Here is a 15,092-nt window from a genome sequence, read left to right on the forward strand (position 1 = left end):
TTTGTGCAGTGAACTGGTAACCGTCGACATGAATCAATCAGTGTATAAAACAGTGTAGAAAATTGTAGTTGTTTACAATAACATTTACTACAAGTTTGTTTGTGTTTCAAAAAAAAAGAAAAAAAAAAGATTTCATGATCACCAACACATTTCATTGGCATCTGGTGAAAACATGTACCTCCAAAAAGTCACTTTTCAGGAGACCCCAAAAACGGTTGCATCTTCAGAGAGAAAGCCATTTTCCACACTTTAGTCAATAATTTTTTTAATAATTTGTTGTGTCCTAAAACAACATAGAAAAGTCTCTGTCTGTCTCTCTCTCTCATCTCTGCCGTGCATGTTGCGGGATCGAGGTTGCGGCAGGTTTATATGCAACACTTCTAGAGTAATTACAGTTAATTGTTCAATGGACCAGTTTAAGTAAACCAATTAAATGACCACAGACCAAAAATGAGTTTGAACTGCCGGCTTATTTTAGTTGAAAATGAAAAACTAACAATACATACATACACCATACCGGTGACAGACAATTGACATACAATTCTAAATATAAATTCACTGTTATGTAAAGAAAATTTTATTTTCCTCTTGTCAAATGAATTTTTGTTGGTAAATCCCTTTTCTTTTAAACCTATTATTTAGTTTTTAAGAATTTTGTTCTCAATAGTTTCTGTTTTCAACCTGGGTTGTTTTGTTATTAATTCCAATTTTATAATTCACATCTAATCTTAAGTACTTCACTTTTGTTTTGAAGGAAGTTCAGTGAAAGCTAATTTTCTTATTTGAGTTTGTTAAGTGCACATTTAAGTTTAAAACCGATTCCCAGTTTCAGTGTTCAACCCAAATCAATGTTACAATAACAACATTGCAGCATTATGTGGTTAACAAAAATAAAAATAACACAATGCACACCTCAAATGGTTCACCAAACTCAATCAGCTCAATAGTCAATGTCTCTCGTCCAAATGTTCTTCTTTTGTCCAGAATGTTAAATTTTTGAGTTTTTGAGAGTCCACTGCTGTGCAGCAAAAAAGGAAAACTGATAGATCCTACCAGGTTTGAAGAACGACAAACGTCCAGCGTGTACTCCACACTCCACCGTTCAAGAGGTCCGTGGGAGGCTCGCCATCTTGTCTCGCGCACATTGAATCCAACTCCGCGATTTGTTCAGAGGTTTCTGAATCAAACCTTAATAGCCCATCATAACAATAAAAATAATATGCATAAGTAACCAAATTTATACATCTGGTAGCTTAAAGTACAAATAAAAGTCTGCTTTACGTCGAATGAAATCGACACACTTTCAATGACGCAGTTCCGAAATGGCGGTTGGGAAAAAAAAAAAAAAAAAAAAAAAAAAAACAGCAAGGACATGTATTACAACCAGCGTTCAGTTGAATACAAAATCGCCATTTACATTCATTTTTTTCCCCCATAAAACAACTTAAATTCAACACCTTAGCTTCATTTGTCATCATTTTACCAGTAAAATATGTTAACAGGTTCATTGTATAAAATAAAATACAAGTTTTGACTCACCAAGTCAATTGGCTAGTATGAGGGGGGAAAAGTAAAGTGTACATTTATGCTCACATCCGTCACGGCGCTACGTTGGCATGGGCCTTTCAAAATAAGAGTGTCCACAACAGTTTAATCGTTTTAACTGAATACCAAAACCAATAACATTAGGAATTTGCAAGTTTTAATATTCTAACAGGTTTTACAACATGTTAATCCGTTTAGGGTCTTTTTTTTCCAGTTACGGTAATTTCTTAATGACCGTTTTTACTAACAGGCTCTTATTTTATGAGGTTTTATAAATTCTGACCAGGGTTACATATACATGCTTTCCATAAACGTTATTTGCGTCACCAAACTCGGTGTAGCTATTTGCGCTGGCGTTAGTGAATTAGACGCTGCATATCAATGAGTCTCATTTGCATTGGGGTGAGCATATTTTGTGTCAAATGTATGCAAATTACCTCATTTACATACACCAAATAACACCGGGGAGCAATCTGGTTGGCAGCGCACGTAGTGACGGATTTCCCCATTTGCGTGTGTTTAGTGAATTAGGTGCTCCCGGATTGCTCAATTTTTACTGGTTAGTGCCACGCAAAGGTGACGCAAACCTTTAGCGAATATACCCGAGTTTCCGAAAAGTCAGAGTGAACCAGTGTACGCTGAGAGCTTATTTCTGAACGTGCCTAAAAATGACATCAGGCTCAGGTAACCACCAAACAGGATTCCGTTGTATTCAGTGACATTCACGAGCTGAGCCGCATGATAGGACGCCCAAGCAACTGTGATGTCATTTTTAGTCACATGCAAGTAGCAAAATGGCCGCCCGCCGAGATTGATGAAAATGGGCGGATTTTGTTGCGTAATTCATGTTCCACAAACACAATATTAATCAAAATTTATTTATTTATTTTTTTATATTAATGGGGGAAATTACAACATATTAATGTAAAGAACACTTTTTGGGTTGACTTAATCCCCTTTAATGAAAGATTTGCTCAAGATTGATACGGCAAATAAACTCCAGTAAATGTAAACACTTTCCACCCAAGTTAACGTATAAAGAGGAAAAGTGAATGCTGCCGCGTTCACAAATTCACAGCCGCATTTCTACAAGCAGGGATCTTCTAGTCAGCCGCTCCACCTCATGATCCATTCCGCCCTGAGGCTCAGATTGATATCCTAAGATTGCCGACGGCATAAAGTTACTAATGTAGCATTATAGAATCAAGGCGGGAGACTCCATGGCAACGCTTCAGGCGCGTTGGGCTGTGGAAAAACAGGGCAACCTCTGTCTGCATGGGTGTACATCACCTCAGACGGTTGTTTCTCATGGGGAATGCAGGGACGAGCGATATCCTGTGGCACGCGCTGACATGAAGGGATTGGGCCATTAGCAAACCAGATTTGTGAAGAGAACCATCAAACAACTCCCGACAAACATCCCATAAAGTCCTCCCTGTAGACGTCCTGCTTGTAGATTAGTGTTAGCTTAACCGGCAGCATTTTCCATGACCTACACTAATTGTATTTGAAACCGCCGCCTCAGTGCAGCTTGTTAGATATTGTAACCTTGAATGGGAAGAAAAGTACCCCGGTTGGTATGGTAACAGCGGCAGAGTTAAGACGACACGATTACAAGTTTGTCGAAAGTTTTTAATTTTATGTATTTGATTCAACAAAAGCTCATAAAACATGACATGAAAATATATGTTCAAATGTTGATTCATCTGTGTGCAGTAGAAAATTTTGAAAGTCTTGAAAATATTTATAACACATTTCAATTTAAATACTGACCACGTTTGTTGTTTCCATGGCAATGAATACATGTACAGTATGATGAAATAGATGAGACTCTATAAGATATCTAAAAAAAAAATATAAAACATTTCTTGTACACACTGGACGTGCAACACAATCAAAAATATTGAAATTCAATGAACAACAATAAGTTAATCTCAGGAATAAACAGGAAATTCATAAACATAAATCTCAATTTCAAAAGGCATCCACGTTTGTACCATACAGTGTTTAGGAATCTCCAAAGAAATAGTTTGATAGTTTACGTATCACATACGTGCAGCGGGGATCCCATTAGCTTTGCATATGGGTGAAAAGATGATGAATGTAAACACCTATATAATTATACTAAAGCTTTTTTTTTTTCAGGGCTAACACAACTGTATGTTATTTGCATGTTCTGTCCACCATCAACGTTGTCAAATGCTGTTTTCAGTCAAATGCTAAGTTACGCCAAGTGGCCCAAGCCAGATTGAATTTTTGTTCCATAAAAATAAGCGTACGTCAAACTATTCCTTTGAGTAAAAAAAAAGCACCGACAGGATGCTGCTTGAAGGCAAACAGTTACAGTATCCACATCATCAACATACAACAAATGTGCATCACATTCAATAATGCCATCCAGTGTCTCTGAAAATATAAAAGGTTAAGTTCAAACACCCACACCACAATTGGACACACTAACTACAACACATCTACATTTTATTCCCTGCTCATGATTAACGTTGAGGATGTTATTACAGCTTTTCTGTTCAAATGTTGAATGCATTTAACTCATTCACTCGCCGCCATTTTCACATTTCGCAGTCCCGTTGGCTCCCGGCTGTTTTACTGGATTTTGACTGATTTTGCAAGGCCCACAGAATATTGTGTTCTATGGCTATAAAAGCATGGAACCTATCAAAAGAAAGTTTAAAGTCTCTTCTTTCATCAGGAAAAAAAAGTATGTTTCTATCTGTTTCCGTTTTGCAGCAATTAGCATTAGAAGAGAGCTAAGTTTCATCAGTTTTCACAAATTTATTCAAAATTGTAAGTAATTGAGCTTTTTTTCTAGATGGCCCTGGTTGATCTCCTTTGCTCTGCTGCCACCTGCTGGCCGTTTGTGTAATAACTAACATTTCTGCAACCGTTCTTTGCAGTTGAGAGGCTGCATCAAAGCCTTCTGTATGCTTTAGCATTAAAAAAAAAAAAAAAAAAAAAAAAAAAATACTATAAATACGTCTTTGGGACAGTTAGAACATTTAAAAAAAAACGTATTTATATGTTATTGGGAGCAAATGAGTTAAGCAGCTTTTTCTCTGAACGAGAGAAAAAAAAATCATAAAATCAAACATTTTCATAAAAAAATGGTATCTTTCCTCTCAAAGTGATGTTGCGGCATCAATAATGACTTGGCACAAGAAGCATTTCAAAGACCCCAAAGTCCTGTAAATACACCACATAGATGATCCTGCATCTGTTGTTCCACCGCCTCACAAATGAAGCTGCACTTGATCACAACGAAGAAGAAAGAAGCTTTGCGGTCCGTGCGGCCCTACTGGGGACTGTGCTCATACGAGGGGAACATGGACTTCCGGGTTTTGGGGGGCGGCGGAGGCGGCTTGCTATCGATTTTCATTGGCAGCGGAGGAATAAACTGCAAGGAAGGAAAAAATGATGTTATATTTGTGAATATTCTAGCGTTTTCGTTCCATTAAATATGCATCGTCGGGTGGGCTGGCGTTTTGCTTTGAGCGGATGCACCTCCGAAGAGAACGCGGCAATGTCAATCTCGTGCGGGTGTTTCTTCGGAGGCATCGGCGGGGGGGTCCCTGGGGTGTCAATGGCGTTGGCGTCATTGTCGCTGAGCAGTGATGAAAAGCCTACCACATAGGAGAGGAAAATGATCTCTTTTTCAGACGGCATGCGTCTGCGAACGTGCGTACGCGTCGAGGCCTAATTTGGGCTGTCGAGCGCAGAACGTGCTTACGCGAGGCGGCTATATTCGTCATGACTTGACGGGAAAAAAAAAAAAAAAAAAAATCAAAGGATGACAGGCAGTGAGGTACGTGTTTGCGCTCCATACTTGAACTGCGTGGCGTGCGAGGCGTGTGAGGGGAGGCAGGTAGAGGACTGAGAGGGTTGGACAGGCTGAGCTGTGACGAGACGCCCTGGAACAAGGAGAGCGGCAGTCGTCTGTCGCCCAGCTGCAAACTCTTGGGCCTCTGATGCCTCTCTGCTGGATTCTGGAGTGTGAAACAAAAGAGGAGTATTTCCATTAACTCATTTACTCCCAATGACGTGTAAATACGATTTTTTTTAAACGTTTTAAGTGTCCCAAAGACGTATTTATACGTTCTTTTTTTGTTTTATTTTTTAGGCTTTGATGCAGCCTCTCAGCTGCAAAAAACGGTTGCAGAAATGGTAGTTATTACACAAACGGCCAGCAGGTGGCAGCAGAGCAAAGGAGATCAACCAGGGCCATCTAGAAAAAAAAGCTCAATTACTTACAATTTTAAATCGATTTGTGAAAACTGATGAAACTTAGCTCTTTTCTAATGCTAATTGCTGCAAAACGGAAACAGATAGAAACATACTTCTTTTTCCTGATGGAAGAAGAGACTTTAATCTTTCTTTTGGTAGGTTCCATGTTTTTATAGCAATAGAACACAATATTCTGTGGGCAAAATCAGTCAAAATCCAGTAAAACAGCCGTGAAAATGTGAAAAAGGCTGGGAGTCAATGAGTTAAGAAAGGAAATTGAGCTACTCCCAATGCACAGCTGGATAACAAAAAATATAATAATAGCAACAATATGATGATGGTACCGATTCACAAAATGAAAAAAAAAAAAAAGTTCTCACCTCATCCGCGTCCGACTGCCTCTCCAGCAGGACCTGAGACTTGCTGACGCTCCACTCCTTCCTGTTCTTCCTCGAGATCCTGTTGTCCTCCTCTGAGCGGGACAACACTGACGTCCTGCGATCGCTGGGGCGGGACAACAAGGAACTGCTCGTGAATAACGGGGGCAGAGAAAGAGATGCAGGAGGATGAAAAAGTGTGGATGGAGATAAACCCTCGGCAAAATTTTCCAACAAAGAGCCTTGCGCAAATGACTAGTAAGCATATGGAGGGTCAAAACTGCCAAAATTAAAACTAAATAAATGTCGAAATGAATAAAAGTAAAAATAAAAAGAGATCTAAAAAAATATATAAATCATATAATATAATATAATATAATATAATATAATATATAATTAAAATATATAATTTCAATAAATACAATAAATTTAATACAAAAAAAATATAAATGGAAACAAAAACAAACCCCCTTCGCGCCCGGCTGTTTTACTGCATTTTGACTGATTTTGCGAAGCCCACAAAATATCGTGTCCTATTGCTATAAAAACATAGAAGCTACCCAAAAAAAAGATTAGTCTCTTCTTTCATCACGAAAAAAATATAGTAAAGTATATTTCTGTTTCTGTTTCAGTTTCAGCATTACTCCCAAATCTGTTTTTTACAACTGTGGGGAAAACAGCTTGTTGCTGGTTGGTCTCTTATACTCTGCTGCCCTCTGCTGGCCGTTTTTGTAATTACTACCATTGCTTCAATCGTTCCCTTCAGTTCAGAGGCTGGATAAAAGCCTTCTGTATGCTCAAGTATTTAAAAAAAATAAAAAATAAAAAAAATAAAGTATAACTACGTCTTTGGGACACTGGTAATATTTAAAATAGAAAGTATTTATACGCTTTTGGGAGTAAATCAGATATAGAAAAAAGGAAAAAACGAGATTCACAAAATAAATATAAAAATAAATGTTGAAATAAATACAAAAATAAATATATAAATAGAATTAAATATCAGTTAATAAATAAAAATGCTCTGCTCTCACATTTATTTTATGCTGCGGATGCTCTGTCAAGTCGAAATGTTATTCAAATGAGGGGGTAGCAACTATTTATTTATATTTATATTTTATTTTATTTATTTATTTTTTTGTTTATTTCCATTTATATTTATTTTTTTGCATTTAATTTTTGAATTATATTTCTTATATCCGTTTTTATTTTCCACTTTTGTTCATTTATTTCGTTAGTGATTTATTTTTCATTTTTGGCACTTTCGGTCCTGCCATACGGGCGGACGCCGGTTGAGGGAAACCAAACGGCACGAGGAAGGGAGGGCGGCGACTGACTCTTGGGAGGAAATGCCCGAGGGTCCGTCGGAGGACGCAGAGCCGCTGGAGAGGGCCGAGGAGGCGTTGGAGAGGGTTGAGACAGTGGACATGCGACGCAGCGTGGAGGACAGGATGTAGGGCATCACCACCGAGCCCACGCGACTCTTCTTTCTCTCCGCGAGAGAGCAGGGCTGGGGACACACAAATAGGATTAAGCATCATGAGGGAATGTTGGCAGGCGGGGGGGAAAAAAAACTTAAAAAATGAGAGCTGCAAAGCAACTGGCTAAAATGTATTAGCCTGGACTAAAACAATGTACACCGCGCTTTGGATGTGAACAGTGTGAGAGGAAGGAAAGCGGGCCAAAAGGGTCAAGTTGGCATCTTCCTTCCTTTCAAATTGAGTTTGCAGCTGAGAAACGCACCAAGGTTATGACGCCGTAATGCTTCTCCACTTTCTCCCGAAGGTCCTGGAAGCAAGTAACCAGGCGGTTGTGTAAGGGCTTCAGCTGCTCTGTCGTCTTCTCCCCGTGGATGCGAATGCCATCTGCCAAAACAGGGATCTGGAGGGGGGGAAGAATTACGCAACGTGTTGTGCTTTAAGACCTGTGTCTGTGACAAAGCTGGTGCAAGGATTTACCTGCAGGGCAATGAGGTGTTTAAGGACCGCAATACGCTCATGGTCTTCTGGGTGTTCCAGGATGTAGGTGTCAGTAAAAAAGGCCTAAAAAAAGGGAGGAGCAATTTGAAAGCATCTTAAACACGCACGCTACAAACGTTGCCGCACGCTACACTCGATACAGTTTCAACGTCGTGACAAATGCGCAACAGCGCTTCCCTTGTGAACAGAGCAGGCTTGAGGCCAATATGAACTCATGGTCATTTTTTTATTTTTTTTATTTTTAAATGGGGTTCGGAATTAAGCATATGCATTTGTTAGACAACACACACCCAACTTAAGCCATACCCTGGAAAAAAAAATAAAATTAAATGTTAATTGTATTTGATGAATGATCTTTTACACGGAAATGACTTAAACGCATTTGAAGAACAAAACAGATTTACTATTTGTATGATTTGTTTCCACTTTGCAATGTTTCATGTCCAAAAACACGAAAGGGAAAGTCAACCTTAAACATTTCTTGATAACAATATGTTATATGTGACCTCACTAGTCTAAACATGACAGTCTGATTAATATTCCATTTGTGGAATATGATTAAAGCATCAAAATTCCAGCTGTATTTATCCATCTCAGGGGGCGGCCATTTTGCAATTTGCTGACGACTGAAGATGACATCACAGTTGCTCAGGGCTCAGACGACCAATCACAGCTCAACGGTTTTCTGAAGCTGAGCTGTGATTGGTTGTTACTTGAGACCTTGCGCAACTGTGATGTCATCTTCAGTCGACAGCAAGTGGGAAAATGGCCGCCCCTGAGATGGATAAAAACGGCTGGATTTTGCTGCTTTAACTCTTTGACTGCCAAAAACGATTCATGACGTTAAATGACGTCAACTAAGTTTTTTATTTATTTATTTTTTTCTCAGTGCAACGTCAAAAGTGCAGTGTTGCCTGGTCAATGGGTTGTGGAATCAAAAACACACACTAACTATGCCCAGCAGATGGAAGCATTGTATCTCTTTTTGTGAATGATCAAAGCCTTTGTCATATCAAAGTTTTTTTTTGATAACGTGTGGCAGTAAAAGAGTTAATCATATCCCACAAATGGAATATTAATCAGAATGTCATGTTTAGAATAGTGAGGTCACATATTGTTGTCAAGATTTTATGGGGTGTTGACCTCCTCTTTAAGCAAAAAAAAAAAAAAAAAAAAGAAATTGTGAAAAATATTTGAGAGAAATGGTGATATTGTTTACGTGGAAGAAGTTTTAGATCTTTGAGTTCATCTCATCAAAAAAATGGGAGCAAAAACAAAAGTTTTGCATTTACATTTTTGTTGAGTATATGTGGAGTTACTTTGAGGGAGCAATAAATGTCTTTGGTGAGTCAGTGTCAGGGGTTCGCCACTTATGCACATGTACAAATCTTGATCCCGGAGGCAGCTAACATCACACAGAACGCTGCGAAGCAGCGACCTGGACGAAGAGAGCCGCAAACCTTCTCATAGTTGGAGAATCCGCCCATGACGGCCGGATCAACGATGCCGCTGAGCATCATGGACAGTGGGTTGATGGACAACGAGTGGTCACAGGCTTGCTGCTGCACCAAGTTACTCAGCTTTTCATTGGCCGTCTCCATGGTCTCGATGGCGTTCGCCAAAGGACTGATCTCCTCCTGCCCAATCACGACAGTGTTAGGTTGAGTTACAAGGAATGCTAACAAAATTTGAACAGGAAAACAAATAGAAGGCTGCTTCTTACCACAGAGACAGTTTTGACTTCAAACCATTTCAGAATGCCAGGGAAGCGATAGGCCGTGAAAAACGTGGTTCTCTCAATCCACATCGTCTGGAGGGGCGCATTTAAAAACGAGACTTATGTGTAAACAGGCTCGTTTATGCGGTTCAGAGAATTTATGGGCACGTCATTTCAAATATGAGTTTGGATCCGTCAAGAACATGAAAACACACTCACGGCAAACTCGTTGTCTGGATCCTTTTCACCTTTTCTGAAGGGCCGAGAATACTGGAATTGGTCCACTTCGTTGGTTCGGTAATAACTGTAAGAAGAGAGAGTCGGTGATTGGGTGGCATGACCTTCCATGAATCCCATGGTGGTTAAAGGAACTCTTAATCACTTTAATATCTGCTCTGGAACGCCCTTGTCTTTAAACCTTTGCGGTACAACGAGCACTGGCTTGACAGTAAAACATTGGATGTCTGAACTTTGGCTAAGGATACAAACAAGCAGTACTACGGAAGAGCAGTCAAATCGTCCTTTGATTTGAACGACATAGCTGACGTTCAAACGCAGCCTTGAAACACACAGAGGATGCTGGCACTTTTCTGGTTGACGCTTCTCCTTGTTAACTGTGCCTATACTGTGTGTGTGTGTTTGTGTTTTTAAACTCCCATCTTGCGGCGCTTTAAGATTCCCCGCCCCTCCACCCCTCAATGGAGCAAACGTTTGATCATTTTTTCCGTTTTGTGTGGTTACCTCACATATCCATCTTTTCAGCGTCTCCAACATCAGTTTAAAAGGTGAGCACCATCCGGACACTTTTGGCGTTTCAGCCTTTGAAGTACAGTATTTTTTTTGGGGGGTGGGGGTGAACTGGGGCCTTGAACCTGGGACTGCTGCCACATTGCTAGCCTGCCTCAGCCGAGGGGCTGCCTAGCAGCCATGTATGCTTTGCTTCACGTCTTCTTTTATCTCAGTTTTGCTGATCTTTCTCTTGACTGTTCTCGTCTACCGCACCATCATACCCAATTCTGCTTTCATCTCCAAATTGTCTGATATCCTCACAGCACTTTACTACATTTTCCCCCACTCGTAATCCTGTGAGATTTAAATATTCACATCAACACCCCACAGCCGATTTCCTTCAGGGTGGATCTGGACCTTCAAATTATTTTCCCTGTCTCTACTGACCTCCTCACTGTTTCTGACACAGTGGACTCATGCAACCAGTTCCTGAGTAGTCTCTTGGACTTCCATGACCCCTTAATTCATTTGCTCCCAAAAAAAAACGTATACAAACGTTCTATTTTAAATGTTGCCATGGTCCCAAAGATGTAATTATATGTTGTTGTTGTTTTTTTTTATGCTCGAGCATACAGACGGTTTTGATGCAGCCTCTGACCTGAAGAGGTCGCTTAAACCAATGGTAGTTATTACAAAAACGTTCTTTGCGCCACATACCGAGCGAGTCACTTTAAACATTTGCATCAGATCAACACTGAAGAAGCAAAAACAAATGATTGAATACTGAACTTAATATTGCACCGTTACACAACATGACTGGGACTTGAGTTGTTCTAATGGTGAGAGCCATGTGCTTTCAAGAAAGGAAGAAAAAAAAAAAGAAAACTCCAAGGTGCCAGTAGCATATTTGAAGTGGAAAAGCTCCTTGGAGAGTGCTGCTTATTTTCCCCAATAAATATCACAACGAAAATGCTACAATAGCTGACTCACAAGCCGTCTCTGATGATCTCAGTAAAATATATTTTCTTCAGCCTTTCTACATTTGAATCGTTTCTTGTAAGTCGCTTACAATGCATTAAGCCTACGTTCGACTGTCGGCGTAAATTGTCCTCGCCTTTTGAAGGCGGGGACACAATATGGCCTTTGCGCAATCAGCGAGTGTCATTGAATGTCATCGGCCAGGTGTGTCCCGCACAGGTGTTGACGGGCTGCCGGCAGACAGTTAACAGCATCCAAACTTAAAATGCAAAATGCAGAGTGGCTCCCTGACATGAAGGTACGTAAATGACAATTTTGATGGGAGAAATGTGTGCAGCTGTGCATCTTTTTTGGACTTAAGCAAATGGAAGAATATGGTACATATTGCATATATAAAAGCTAATAAACAGAAAACTTTACTAGTGAGAAAATTGAGAAGAAAAAAAAAAAAGAATGACGGTTTTCTTTGTTTTCAAAAATGTTTCATGGTTTCATAGCAATTTCTAATATTGCTTCCCCATAGCAGGTCGCGGTTTCTCAAGAAGAGCTCTCACATGAAGTGACCTCGACAATTTTCTCAAATTCAAGGATACACTGTGCAGGAGAGTTGCTGATGTTGTCTCCAGGGGGCGCTGTGCTGGTCATGCGAACAGCATTTGGGAACTGAGACAGCAGCTTTAAACTAAAGTCTTCGAGCCATTCATACTCTTTGCCTCTGTAGATGAACATCTTGTTCTGAAAAATATGCATTAGGAAACATTTAAAAAAAAAATATTTCTAATTTGCTGGGTTTAATTAAAGTGGGTTAGTTATTTTATTTTATTTTTAATAATTCACCCAAAGGCCATTAACTCATTATCTCCCAGCCATTTTCACATTTCGCAATCCCGTTCGCTCCCGGCTGTTTTACTGGATTTTGACTGATTTTGCAAGGCCCACAGAATATTGTGTTCAATTGCTATAAAAGCATGGAACCTATCAAAAGAAAGATTAAAGTCTCTTCTTTCATCAGGAAAAAAAAAAAGTATGTTTCTATCTGTTTCCGTTTTGCAGAAATTTGCATTAGAAGAGAGCTAAGTTTCATCAGTTTTCACAAATTTATTTAAAATTTAAATAAAATTTAAAAGTAATTGAGCTTTTTTTCTACATGGCCATGGTTGATCTCCTTTGCTCTGCTGCCACCTGCTGGCCGTTTGTGTAATAACTACCATTTCTGCAACCGTTCTTTGCAGTTGAGAGGCTGCATCAAAGCCTTCTGTATGCTCTAGCATTAAAAAAACAACAACAACAAAAACGTATAAATACGTCTTTCGGACACTTAGAACATTAAAAAAAACGTATTTATATGTTATTGGGAGTAAATGAGTTAAAAAAATAAGTCAAATTTGCACTTTAAAGAGGGGGGAAAAACATGCAAACTCAAGTACAGATTGAAGATATTGTGACATGGCTCTTGAATCTTCAAAAAGTCGATAACGTAAGAGTGTAACTGAACAACTTTAAAAATGTTTCAAAGACAGTTTGTTGAATATGTAATGTTGTATGTTTATTTATTGAAATAAGCAATCGTTACTTACCCTGAGGAAGGAAGGGAATCCAAGGCCGTAATAGCCAACAGCAAAGTACTCTGGTTGCGGTCGCATGGCATTCATGATTTTTTCATAGAACTCGGCTTGTTTTTTCTGCAAGACAAAGCAAAAAATGTTGACACATGATGTCTGTCTGACTATTTGTGTTTACCAAACAAAAATATAGTGGCGCCTTGTGATATCAGCTTAAATAGTTCCTGGATCCCTCCCACCCACTCAATCCATCCATCCATCCATCCATCCATCCGTCCGTCCATCCATCCATTTTCCAAACCGCTAAAACCATAAGCGTGCGAAACTGCTCCTACTGATAACTGTATTACTTGATTCTTCAAAATAAAAATTGTGTGGGTGCTTGCGTTGACACGCACGCATGCATGCACGCTTCAAGCCCTTCACCGTTTTTGAAATAATTGCACTCAGCCTCTGGCGACATAACACACATTTCCACTAATATTCATCACACATATTTACAATGTTAAGGTGCCTCCCACCCATATACATTTAGATTGACTATTTTCAGTTTTGTTTTCTATCGTGGTGGTAGCATTTGGTTGGGGGACGAATGAGAATAATAATGCAGCTGTAGGCCTATATGTCATCTAGCAATATCATATAATGATGTGGGATAATGAACATTCCGGCTTCTTACCAGCAGCTGGCTGAGCTCCATGAAGTCAAACATGTGACTCTCGTGCATCTTGGCCAGCTCCTTGCCAAGCTCAATAGCTTTCTCCCACATCTGGGAACATATACGTCCCTCACATTATTATTATTCCTTATGGCTTCAAAAATGAAACGTTGATAAGCAACAGTGTGTGTGTGTGTGTGTAATAGGGCTGAACGATTTCAGGAAAAGATTTTAATTGCAAACACCCACCCGCCTCCCCTAATCAAGCTTCAGAGCATTATTCACTGTACAGTAACATTTATGACAGAAAAATGGCCTCATATCATCATATCAATCAATTGCACCATCAAAACATTCAATTTTTTCATTATTTGTTCAATGAAGCAAGAACTAATGCTTATTGACATGCATATATAAATATTTAATTATGTGTAATCGTGTTGTAAAAATATCTATTTTTTAACTTTTTTTCCCCCAGTAATTTAAAGATATATGACCTAAATTCATATCATGCTGGTGTACTGTAAATAATCCCTTCACAGTAACGGTACCGAGACTTAGACTTGACTTTATTGATCCCTTTGGGATGGCTCCTTCTGGGAAAATTTACATTTCCAGCAGCAATAAGAACAGATGCATGCAGACAGGAAGGGGAAATAATAATAATAATAATAATAATAAAATACAAAATAAAAATTCTATCAATCAATCAATCAATAAGGTTATTACACCAGAGATTGAATTAAATAAATTAAATTAAACTTAAGTGTACAAATTATAATGGAAGTATTTATTTATTTAGTTATTTAAATGTGAAAAGTACAATAAATATTTCCTGTTTCTCTGAATCTTTTTGTTAAAACTTTGCATTTTCATGAAAACATACGGCCAATTGTTATTCTATATAATGAAATAAATCTCACAAATAAATATATTCTATAGTCACTTAGCAAAGTAAGTAAACATTAAATACATAAAAAAAAATCTATCATTGTGTCGATCTTATAACATAGCACTCTAGGATTCATAATAGAGTTAAATTAGAATACATATCTAATTTGCCAAGTGGTCCCCTCATTTGTGAGCAGCAGTTGGGATCTGATTGATGTGTATGTGCGAGATTACAGTTGCAACAGATTCTGGCCAATCGTGATCGCGTTTACTGGAGTCGCGAATTTGCTCACAAAAAACACAAAATCGTTCAGCCCTCGTATGTAACATCTGAATGGCACAACAAAGAAACCTGAAATATTGAAATTTGAGTTTGAAACATTCAAAGACAATTCATTTGTGACCTCAGCGCAGTGG

General features: G+C 38.9%; 2 protein-coding genes across 4 annotated transcripts in view; both read right to left on the reverse strand.

Moving 5' to 3' along the window:
• Positions 1–1,569, reverse strand: part of LOC144019245 (uncharacterized) — a 47,083-nt gene extending 45,514 nt beyond the window's left edge. Inside the window, exons 1-2 of the mRNA XM_077522188.1 lie at positions 1,540–1,569; positions 1,054–1,188 (exon numbers count right to left, since the gene is read on the reverse strand). Of these exons, the coding sequence (XP_077378314.1) occupies positions 1,054–1,145 (92 nt within the window). The 5' untranslated portion in view covers positions 1,146–1,188; positions 1,540–1,569. The remainder of the gene's footprint in view (positions 1–1,053; positions 1,189–1,539) is intronic.
• A 1,587-nt stretch (positions 1,570–3,156) lies between these two features.
• dock5 (dedicator of cytokinesis 5) overlaps positions 3,157–15,092 on the reverse strand; it is a 41,270-nt gene continuing 29,334 nt past the window's right edge. Inside the window, exons 38-51 of one of the 3 annotated variants that reach the window (XM_077521957.1) lie at positions 13,806–13,895; positions 13,142–13,246; positions 12,158–12,299; positions 10,240–10,321; positions 10,077–10,161; positions 9,864–9,950; positions 9,601–9,777; positions 8,120–8,203; positions 7,905–8,042; positions 7,499–7,671; positions 6,165–6,288; positions 5,387–5,546; positions 5,065–5,183; positions 3,157–4,957 (exon numbers count right to left, since the gene is read on the reverse strand). In XM_077521957.1, coding sequence (XP_077378083.1) covers positions 4,856–4,957; positions 5,065–5,183; positions 5,387–5,546; positions 6,165–6,288; positions 7,499–7,671; positions 7,905–8,042; positions 8,120–8,203; positions 9,601–9,777; positions 9,864–9,950; positions 10,077–10,161; positions 10,240–10,321; positions 12,158–12,299; positions 13,142–13,246; positions 13,806–13,895 — 1,668 coding nt within the window. In that variant the 3' untranslated portion in view covers positions 3,157–4,855. Of the gene's footprint in view, positions 4,958–5,064; positions 5,184–5,386; positions 5,547–6,164; positions 6,310–7,498; positions 7,672–7,904; positions 8,043–8,119; positions 8,204–9,600; positions 9,778–9,863; positions 9,951–10,076; positions 10,162–10,239; positions 10,322–12,157; positions 12,300–13,141; positions 13,247–13,805; positions 13,896–15,092 lie in introns of those variants that run through there. The other 2 variants (XM_077521955.1, XR_013283601.1) reach the window with 2 other exon arrangements.

The sequence above is a fragment of the Festucalex cinctus genome, chromosome 5, assembly GCF_051991245.1.
Source record: "Festucalex cinctus isolate MCC-2025b chromosome 5, RoL_Fcin_1.0, whole genome shotgun sequence".
Taxonomy (NCBI): domain Eukaryota; kingdom Metazoa; phylum Chordata; class Actinopteri; order Syngnathiformes; family Syngnathidae; genus Festucalex; species Festucalex cinctus.